The following is a 10,084-nucleotide window of genomic DNA, read 5'->3' as shown; positions in this document are numbered from 1 at the left end:
TTTATCAAAAAGTAATCAAGAACTATCACCTAGAGGGTATCCTGCGACACACTTAGGCTCAAGCTGTAAGAGAAAATTCCAATTAGTAAAGAAATAAATTTGAAAAATTACTTTAAATTAATTAATAATTAATTAATTACTTCCTTAATTGAGAAAATTCTGTCTTTTTTAAAGACAAAAATTTTTGAGGCGAAATACCCAACAAGACGTTTGTAAAAAATGAATCCGCCTCAACAATATAGAACTTATGTACAAATTGTTTAATTTGTTATTTCAACATGCAACGAAAAATCTTAAATTCATATTGAAACCATACTAAAGAAACTTGAGTGTAGTTTGAATTTATTCATTGAATAAATGAATTTATTCATTAATACTTGTTTAAAAAATTATATGGCTTTACAAGACAATTTAAAACTTTGGTTGTTTTTATTAAAAATCGCCTTCGTAAAGATCAGGTACTTTACATATTAAACATATGCAATTATAATAATAATAAATAGTAATATACCAAATATATTTAGCATCAAATTAGGCGTTGAAAAAACACTCATCAGTTTATGAAAAACATTTGTAAATTGAGTTATAAAATAGCTTATCTGTTACAATAGAATATTTCCTTTAATGTATTTAAAAATCCACCTGAAATGTTTTGTTAGCTTTTTGAATTTTTTTACTAGTAATCGCCAATGAAATTAGATTCAATCAATTACAAATACATTTATTTTTAGGTAAATTTCCCGGACAGAGAACGAGCTGAGTGGTTAAACGACGTAAGTTTATCAAAGCTAATAATATAATACTTATTTTGTATTTAATTAAAGAAGACTTATATCTGCTTGAATAGTCTTTAAACATTCTGTAGTGAAATTTGTAGTTGCGCCGTCGTAAAAAACTATTTTTGCTTTAGCAAAACAGTAGATTTGTATGATTTTTGCTGCAATATTGTTCATTTTAGGACTAAATAAGAAATAAATAAAAATATAATTTAAGTAAGTTTAACTTATTGAAAAAATGTGTTTAATGTGAGTTTAACTGTTTTTGATGGATATTTCAGATAATATCTCAACTATGGCCAAATTTAAACAATTATATTGTGAAATACTGCAGAGGTAAAATTCAGACTAACATTAGGAAGAAGTTTGACTCCTTTCGCTTTGAGGACATCGACTTCGGCAGTTCGGTTGGTAACTAAAATTAGTTTACATTTTTTATCAACTATTGCACTTTTCAGCCCCCGAAAATTGACGGAATTAAAGTCTACAACCAATCAGTAGCTAAAGATTCCATTGTTATAGACTTTGAAGTGTTGTAAGTCAGACTACTAAATACCCGCGAATATTGGGGATTTTAGGAGTGTTGTTTTAGTTATGACGGCGACTGCGATGTTAATTTTTCCATGTCTGGAGCTCAAATTGGAACCATAAAGGATTTTCAGGTAAAGTCTTAACATTGGACATACAAACCCTTAAATGCTCAAAAATGTATCTCTTCAGATGGGGGTCGAAATAAGAGTTGTCCTGAAGCCACTGCTTTTTAAAATGCCCGTCATAGGAGGAATTCAGATATTTTTTCTTAATGTTCCCGACATTGAATTCGAATTGGAAGGAATCACAGGCATTCCAGGATTTAGGTAGGTACGAACGAAAATTCTAATAATTAGTTCTATAAAAATTCGTTAGATATTCATAATATATAAATCACTTTTTCGCATCTAGTCAGTCAACGAATACATTTTTCAGTTATTTGGTTCGACAAAAAATAGAAGAAATTATTAAGAAAAAACTGGTATTTCCAAACAAGATAACGAAGCGTTTTTCGAAAGCCATCGAGGCTGCCGAACTGAAATCGATCGAACCAGCGGTAAGCGATTTATAATAATACTATGTTGGAACATTTAAATTGGCTTTAAAAAGGTAATTTATTTAAACAAAATCAATAATTTTCGGTTTTCATAGGGTGTCTTGAGAGTTCACGTATTTGAAGCGCGGGACTTGGAAAAGAAGGATGTAACAGGAAAATCGGATCCTTACGTGATTCTACATGTTGGCGCTCAAGAATTAAAAACGCAAGTTATAAAAAGAGACTTGAATCCACAATGGGATTATTATTGTGAGGTATTTAAAACAAAATACCATATAAATTTATTGAGAATTAACAAGGGTTTTAAATAATAGATTCTTCATTTTTCTGTAAATAGATACTCAACATTTACTTTTACCCGATGTGACCTAAAACAATGTTTCCTTTTCCAAAAGAAAACATTACAAATTAAGCAAATTAATATTTCAGCCCTGAAACGCTTGGCTTTATAGATTGTCCACAAAAACGTCGTTTTTCTATATCTGGTTTACACGATTTGATTTTGTGTGTAATATTGCAGTTTATTATTTTGGATCCTGAAGCTCAACAATTATACTTCAAGCTATTTGATCAGGATGAATTCAGAGAAGACGATTTCTTGGGAAGGTGAGAAGTAAATGGGGGCGATTCCTAAAGAATTCGATGTTCAAATATATTAATATTCTAGCGGCGCTGTTGATATTTCTGAAGTGATTAAACCCGGGAAAAACGACCAGTGGTTCAATCTAGAAAACGTCAAACACGGAAAGATTCACTTGAGGTTCAGTTGGCTGGGACTTACTTCTGAGTTAAACGCACTAAACTTGGTAACTATTAAGTAGGCGATTTCGTAGTGTTTCTAATTGAGAACAATATTTTTAGGCCACCCAAGAAACGAAGCTTCTTAAAACAGAAAACCTCCATGCTGGCCTGCTCACCTTATATGTAGATTCAGCTATTAATTTACCGGTAAGTTCCTTATTTGAAGCATTCGTAGAAATAATTCGTGTCACATAACTCTTGATCAGTAATGAATATTAATAACTACACTAACATAATAAGCCGTTTATTCCTTTACTCTAAAAATGAGATCAGTCAAGATTTTTTAAATTCTCTGTACGTTGGTGAATGTTGTGTGTTTTAATTGATTGATAACGACGTTTTTTTTACAGAAAATAAAGTTTTATAAAAAACCTGATCCTTATATCATTTTAACGGTTGGAGATAACCAAACGAAAAGTCGCAGACGAAGACACACTTGCGATCCCACATGGGAACAGGGATTTTATTTGTTAGTCAAAAATCCTGAAACCGATTCCTTAATAATTACTGTTATGGGTATGTTGTTTCATATAAACCATTTATTTTATTTACTATCATATATTTCCAATTTCAGACAAACATTCAGATAGTACGCTGGATAAAATGGTATACAACATTAAGGATCTGTGTGATAAACCATCGATGCAGATAAGCAAGGAGAAATTCCAATTGCAACTGAATTCAGAGAGCAAACTAACACTTTCAATGCAATTAAGAGTGAGTATTAACATCCAGAATATATTAAAAACGAATACTCATTTTTTACGAACTTAGATTATGCAAAACGCCCTTTTCGAAGCGACAGAGTCCGATTCAGACTCTGACTTAGATGACTGTCCATCAACTGTCTCAAGGCGAAAATCCTTCAACAAAGCTCCAAAAGAAATTGTACATATTGAGCCTCTGAGTTCAGCGACATCCAATTCGGATCAAATAGAAGCTTTTCAGAAATCTGAAGTAGCAGCTAGTAATGCTTCATTGATCCAAAAGTCCACATTTGTACAGTAAGTTGCAACCAGGATTTTATCTTTGAAACTAATTTTGTTTGAGTGATAAGAGCGTATTTTAAAATGTCCACATTTAACAGAATCTTTTCACAACTAGCAATACAATTTCTTAGAACTTGTGTGTAATTATTTTATTTTTAATTTTGTTAGGCGGCCTGAAGAACGAGGCAGAATAGAACTGACATTAGATTACAGTGGAACGCGGCAAAAGTTGCTGGTAACGGTGCATCGGATCGCGTAAGTTAAGAAAATTATAGTTTAAATAAAAAAATCATCAAATTTTTGTTGCCACCAAAATCTAGTATTATTTATACAATTACTAGGAAGAATGTAAAAAAGCCATTATGCATTTCTCGAGACGTTCAACAGTCTTTCTGAATAATGAATTATTTATGTTATGGCTATTGTGTATTGATTCCTGATATTTACAGCAATTTGCCGCTGAAGAATCCTGGCGATATTCCAGATCCCTACGTCAAACTGCGTTTGGAGGGACCAGGGATTAGCCCAGTTAAACACAGAACAAAAGTAAGTTTTTACAGTAAATGTAGTAATTATATCCCCATTATAAGTTCAGCGAAAAAACTTTTCCTGACGAATGGCGACTGGCTGAGGTTTTTGTATTGTCAATTTTATTATTAAAACTCCATGACATTACGATTAATGAGAAATATAGATATTTAAACTAAGAATTTTATCAAATCCATTTCTATTTCAGGTTGTGCTGGATTCGTGTGATCCAGTGTACGAGCATACCTTCGAATATCTCTTGTCAGTTTTCGAATTACCCGCTCACAGACTGATAGTTACAGTGAAGAACAAGAAGTTGTTTCACACAAGTATTCTCGGCCAGGTATTTTAATCCAATACCTTCAAGAGGTACTAAGATCTTATCTTTTCGTTTTGCCTGTAGAAAATCATCGATCTTGATATTCTCGAGGCCTCAGGATTTCTACTTCGGGATTGGTTCGATTTACAAGAGGAAGAAGTTTCCGATTGATGCCCATCTTGTTTCGGAAGAAAGATGCGCTTCTGAAAAGAGCAGCATTAAGGAGTATAAGTATATACTGTAATATAATAAGCCTCAGTCTACAGGTATGTACTTTCTCAAAATCTTCATTGTTACATGTATATTGCGTGTACTTTGTTTGGGTTATAAGATCAGTTTAGTTAGTTATGTTTTAATTTAAAAAACCGTAATAAAGCAGGCACATACAAGTAACTTTATGTATATATATGCAAAATATTTTTATAAACACTATGAAACAGAATAAAAACTTGAAAAAGAGTAGACATAGAAATATATGCAAAATATCCTTTAGATAGTTCGACATCCATCATTTTATAAACTAGTATATCTATTGATTATAAACTAAATAACTTGATGAAAAGATGAAATAAAACACAAACTCATAAGAAAAATGGCACATATTATATTATGTACTTATGTATATTACATAGAGTTTGATAATCATTTTACAATCTAAGTTTTCAACTGTATAATCTAAGTTGTCCTTTCATCACACAATATTTTAATCATATATACTTTTTATATACTTAAAACACATTCGCAGTAAAACGTTTATACAAGTCAAGGTAAGCTTTACAAATTTGTTCTAGTCGCCGTCCTCGGTCGCGACGTGAGTGTCTTAAATGGCGTACATTGTTTCGACTACAAAAATATACTTGGGAATATAAAATGGCCCATGGGCTCTCTTGAAACCCTTTTAGGGCGACAATTTGTCATTTAAGACACACAGTGCAGAGATTCGTGAGTCTCTAGGGAAAATTGTTCCATTTGGTGCTGCTTAAACGGAGAAAAGTACAGAAACCAGGAACAGGACAATCAATCAACTATTAATGTTCATTTTGCACTAAGTTAGTTTAATCAATGCATTGCACAGTGAATGGCAAATATATTGTGTGAATCAATTTAGAAAAGAACAAATTAAATTCATGGAGCAACAAAAACAATATTTTTTAAGCATTTACCATTTACTGTTCAAATTTTTGGAAGACGTTTTTCCAAATCGCGAAGACTTGCCCCACTCTCTCGTTTCAACAAATCTTGCATTTGGCTGCTTTCCTAAATATTTTGATATTTTACATGTTGTGTCAATTCGCCATTCATCTTGCTGCCAATTAAAGAAATAAATATATAGAAAATGGAATGAGAAACTATCAAAGTTTCACAAAATGATATAAGCGAGCGTATGCCAAAATAAAATGAAACGAATGATGTTTACGATTTACACATAAGATACTTCGTGAATTAAGTATTTTTAATGCCCTGTTTAAGCATAGGGCACGCATCTTAGCATTCAGAACTATCAACCATCAGCAAATCAAATATAATAAGAATATATAAATATAAAATAGCTAAAAACTAAAATAAACAAATCGATAAAAATACAAATGATGTAAGACGATTCACTTAAAAATAAACCTAATAGAAAAAATTAAGACTTATCTGCTAATAATAATATTAAAACCAGTTGTAAACCTAATCCTGTAAATTGATTAGCAGGGTAAGTTTGATTTGTAATGCTCACCGGGGAAATTCTTGCCAATACAGTATTTTTTTGTGATCTTCCACAAGTTAATTTCAGACATTATTTAGGAACCTGTATATGAGTACTTTAAGCAGCACTTTCGGAACTATTCGTAAAAATATTATTTCACTTTTCATCTATCTTTAAACATGACTTATTATGGCCGCAGCAGCGTTTCTAGTGAAATCTATAAAAGCATTTCAAATCAAACAAAAAATTACAATCACTGATTTTAACAAATTTTAAGTCTGTTTGCGGTGAGACTGGTGAGTCTGTTTGCGGTAAACACATAAAAATGAATCCGAAAGTCGACTACAATAACTAGTCCACTCGTTAACTGCAATAATTAAATACGTCTGATTTATTACTCTTAATTAGAGCAATTAAGTACGCATTCGTCAGATATAAAATTTTCTCGCTTAAGTGCAATTTTGGTCATCCCAATACAATAAAAACTTACATTGTTGATTGATTGAGGCTATGACTAGATTTACGCGATTAGTTCAGTATTAGTAACTATAGGCATAGCCTTAGAGGATGACCAATTTTGTGAGCAGAGAAAGTTAGAATTTCAGAAAAAGAAAAGTTGGAGAAGACGGTCGGTTTTCATTAATATAAAACTATATTGCGAACCTTCAGAAACTATATTTACAACAATTTATATTTAACAAAAAAAATACTATACTGGCGCTGGCGCAACCTATATCTGGTTCGAGAACGCGTTTCTTAAGTAAATTTGTCGGTTTTATCACGCAAAGACTTATTCGTCGCAATTATTTATTTTATAAATAATTTTATTGGTGATTGCGACTTCTGTACCTGCTGAGCTACACCGATACAACATTCCTGATATATACAGTGTTTATCTGATCATAATAACAAAAACCGTTTTATCACATAATCTGGGCTACCTCCCAGAAACAATATTATGCAAGTTATGTTAAATACAAATTTGCCATCTCCAATGATGCACATTTTATCTGCGTGAATAATTCAGCAAGCACAAAAATCGCGACACACCCAAAACATGTTCTTAATAAAGTCGTCTTAAGTCGGGGCTGTAAAATGGCACAGTAAAAATCTAACATTTGTCTTGGATTCAAAGGAACATTAAGAAAAAAATCGATAAATGGCTGTTTTGTTAGGATCTACTTCTAAGCACCTACAAAAGTTGTGTGCAATTTGGTAGATTTAGATACTCAATTACGATATCCATGCTCTACCCTCAAAATCATACTATAATTCCAACCGTTAGCTGCATAAGACAATTTTAATGCTCGAAATTCCGAAATATCAGAAATAATAGTAATCGTAAATAGATAGATCGGTATACTTTTGTTTCAACTATTTAAACGCTTTTTAGTAATTTCACAAGTCTAATCCTGGCAATATGCAATATCAAAGTTTGATTTATTTTAATATAAGATAAAACCACTTTGATATAAAATAATAGAGAGTTATTGGAATTTATAAATACTGCCATGCATTAAAAAGGTTACTTCTTATGTTATCAGTGCATTGGCTTTATGGCGGTAGTTTGTCATTGCTTTCCACTAGCACTTTATTGTTTCAATAAAGGAAATTCTGGACTCTGTCAAGATGAGCGCAAGTGAAGAGAACTCGGAGAAGAAAGAATAGTAAACCTTAACTTGGAATTTTTATTTTTGTTCATTTTGAAAGACAATCGTCTGATTCAAAGTATTAGAAATGTGCTAAAACCTGCAAGCGGACGTTAAAAATCTTAACTTGTGGTTTAAGGTATAAATTAGATAATAGCATCACGGCACAATTATCGCCATGCACTGTTGTCATGAAGTGATCTCTTACTTTTTACATTAAATTGCGTAGGCGTATATGTCAAAATGTTTTTATTACTGCCTGCCCTTATTGACCAATAACCCTCTATTATTTGGATCAATTGACGGAAAACTAGCAACAACTTTGCGTGAACTTATTTTCCATTCTAAGCGATCAACTTCCAATGTAAGTAATATACACGTTTGATCGATAAAGCCCCTTATTTTGTGCGAGCCTTAAAAACTAACAGAGTTAAGTAACTTATTTTCAGCAGGGCTTAACTTAAAAACTAACAGGTAAATTGTCATGTCTGGAATATAAAAATTGTCTACAAATGGCAAAATTAAAGAGATCAAACCGTAATACAGTGCGTAAAAAAATTAAGTAGCTGTCTATGACAATAATTATTAAGATAAGTCAATAAAACTAATAGAGAGTATTTTAAAAGTTTGGCACATTCGAACTTCTCGAACCAAATATAAGCATGATTGGACCAATCGAGCGAAATGTCTTTTCTTCGACACAAACAGAATAATCGTGGTAAATTACTCACATGTGAATGGACAGAAAAGACATTTCCCTGCAAAGCATATAAAGTAGATAGCAAAACACAAAAGCTGCTCGGCATTGCAAAATACAGAGAATTTGTTTAAATTCCGATAAACCCCATCCAATTAAAAAAAAACCCATAGGTAGCTTCTGAATCGTCTGGGAAAATGAGTTTTAATACTCACCTGTTCCGATCATCATCATCATTATTGATTTAATAATTAATTATAAAAACATATATTAATTAAATAATAAATGGCAATTAATAATGATGTCAGAAGGAAGGGTTTTTAAAAACGTCAATCTTGTTTCTTCGTTTTTCCTTAACGGGCAATCAGGTAGCAAAAAGAGACCGCGGCGCAAAGTGGCCCTACTAGCAATGCTATTGGGGCTGTCCGGGTCCGTTGTGGTTACTAGGTACTCCCTAAAATACAACAAAAATCACCGCTTACATTCGCTTTTACATTCTCAACTGGTTCGGACTTGACTTACAAATTGGAAATTCACATCTATGTCATCTGACAGGTTGTCCTGCAAACAAATGCGTTATTATGTCACTTATTACAACGTCCTTGCAATATCAAACAAATCAGTTAGGCATTTGTTTTCAAGGCAACTGAGTTTGAATTTTATCTAACAAATCGGAGCTCTTACCGGTAATGTGGGATAATGAGGTCCCGACAACATATGGTGAGGTCCTGGCCCCAATTTAGGACCGTCTTCGGCTTTCTCTTCTTCTCGTCGCTTCAAACAAGCTGCCTTTGGATTTAAATTTCGCTCTACAAGAGCATTAAGAAAAACGTTTTAATTTGAGACGCTCAATATTCAATACTCAAATAAGTAGATTATATTTCTACTTACCACGAACTTGCTGTTCTAACGTCATAATGACTTCCACAGCCATATTCAGGATACCCAACTTGGTTTGTGGCTTATCCGTTTTGAGGTGTGCCATACACATCCGACCAAGCTCTTTAAGCGCTTCATTGATGTCTCGGATACGTATTCTATACAAATAGGATCTATTGATTAGCAAACAGTCGAATAATAACTTGCTGTGTTAGCTTGTTAGCTGTGTTAACTTGCTGTATTATGCTACAAGTGTGATGTTCCGATATTGATATTAGTTTAACTAGATGTGGGAAATGAGGCATTATACAAAATATATTGTTGATGATCTGGASGCAGTATTGATATTAACACGCACATGGTTCACTTGAATCAAAACAATTTTCTTATACMGGAGTCCCGAAACTGTTGGTCAACAATKAACAGTGATAGGGCGTACAAAAGACCTGAAAAAAAGTTCAGTAATTTTTTCCGATATGGAATGGACAAGTTGAAAAATTWAATTTATTCTTAATTGCTAAATTTTTGCMRCAAAAGTAGCCTATAGATACTCGTCTTTTTTAATTGATAATTTATCCGAATTYCTTTGATTGTACAGGTACACTCTTTGCAACAAAAATGGTATATGTACATATAACAAATAATACGGGATAGATGTTAGTTTCG

General features: G+C 32.4%; 2 protein-coding genes across 18 annotated transcripts in view; one reads left to right on the top strand and one right to left on the bottom strand.

Moving 5' to 3' along the window:
* LOC109544939 (extended synaptotagmin-2) overlaps positions 1–4,893 on the top strand; it is a 10,435-nt gene extending 5,542 nt beyond the window's left edge. Inside the window, exons 4-20 of the mRNA XM_048667769.1 lie at positions 732–773; positions 1,058–1,183; positions 1,235–1,311; positions 1,369–1,438; positions 1,497–1,633; positions 1,743–1,863; positions 1,959–2,117; positions 2,384–2,469; positions 2,531–2,669; positions 2,725–2,811; positions 3,015–3,180; positions 3,239–3,381; positions 3,439–3,668; positions 3,822–3,908; positions 4,103–4,199; positions 4,390–4,524; positions 4,585–4,893. Of these exons, the coding sequence (XP_048523726.1) occupies positions 732–773; positions 1,058–1,183; positions 1,235–1,311; positions 1,369–1,438; positions 1,497–1,633; positions 1,743–1,863; positions 1,959–2,117; positions 2,384–2,469; positions 2,531–2,669; positions 2,725–2,811; positions 3,015–3,180; positions 3,239–3,381; positions 3,439–3,668; positions 3,822–3,908; positions 4,103–4,199; positions 4,390–4,524; positions 4,585–4,671 (1,989 nt within the window). The 3' untranslated portion in view covers positions 4,672–4,893. The remainder of the gene's footprint in view (positions 1–731; positions 774–1,057; positions 1,184–1,234; positions 1,312–1,368; positions 1,439–1,496; positions 1,634–1,742; positions 1,864–1,958; positions 2,118–2,383; positions 2,470–2,530; positions 2,670–2,724; positions 2,812–3,014; positions 3,181–3,238; positions 3,382–3,438; positions 3,669–3,821; positions 3,909–4,102; positions 4,200–4,389; positions 4,525–4,584) is intronic.
* Positions 4,894–5,081: 188 nt separating this feature from the next.
* The window catches only part of LOC109544980 (protein daughterless), a 48,442-nt gene continuing 43,439 nt past the window's right edge, over positions 5,082–10,084 (bottom strand). For 15 of the 17 annotated variants that reach the window (XM_019915414.2, XM_019915420.2, XM_019915419.2 and 12 more), the window contains 4 exons: positions 9,431–9,576; positions 9,224–9,348; positions 9,062–9,100; positions 5,082–8,993 (listed from right to left, as the gene is read on the bottom strand). In XM_019915414.2, coding sequence (XP_019770973.2) covers positions 8,952–8,993; positions 9,062–9,100; positions 9,224–9,348; positions 9,431–9,576 — 352 coding nt within the window. In that variant the 3' untranslated portion in view covers positions 5,082–8,951. The remainder of the gene's footprint in view (positions 8,994–9,061; positions 9,101–9,223; positions 9,349–9,430; positions 9,577–10,084) is intronic. The other 2 variants (XM_019915417.2, XM_019915423.2) reach the window with 1 other exon arrangement.

Source organism: Dendroctonus ponderosae, unplaced genomic scaffold (assembly GCF_020466585.1).
Source record: "Dendroctonus ponderosae isolate FM_Combo_2020 unplaced genomic scaffold, Dpon_F_20191213v2 Dpon_F_20191213_6, whole genome shotgun sequence".
Classification (NCBI taxonomy): Eukaryota; Metazoa; Arthropoda; class Insecta; order Coleoptera; family Curculionidae; genus Dendroctonus; species Dendroctonus ponderosae.
The sequence above is the reverse complement of the archived record's forward strand: the minus strand, read 5'-3'. Positions and strand labels throughout refer to the sequence as shown.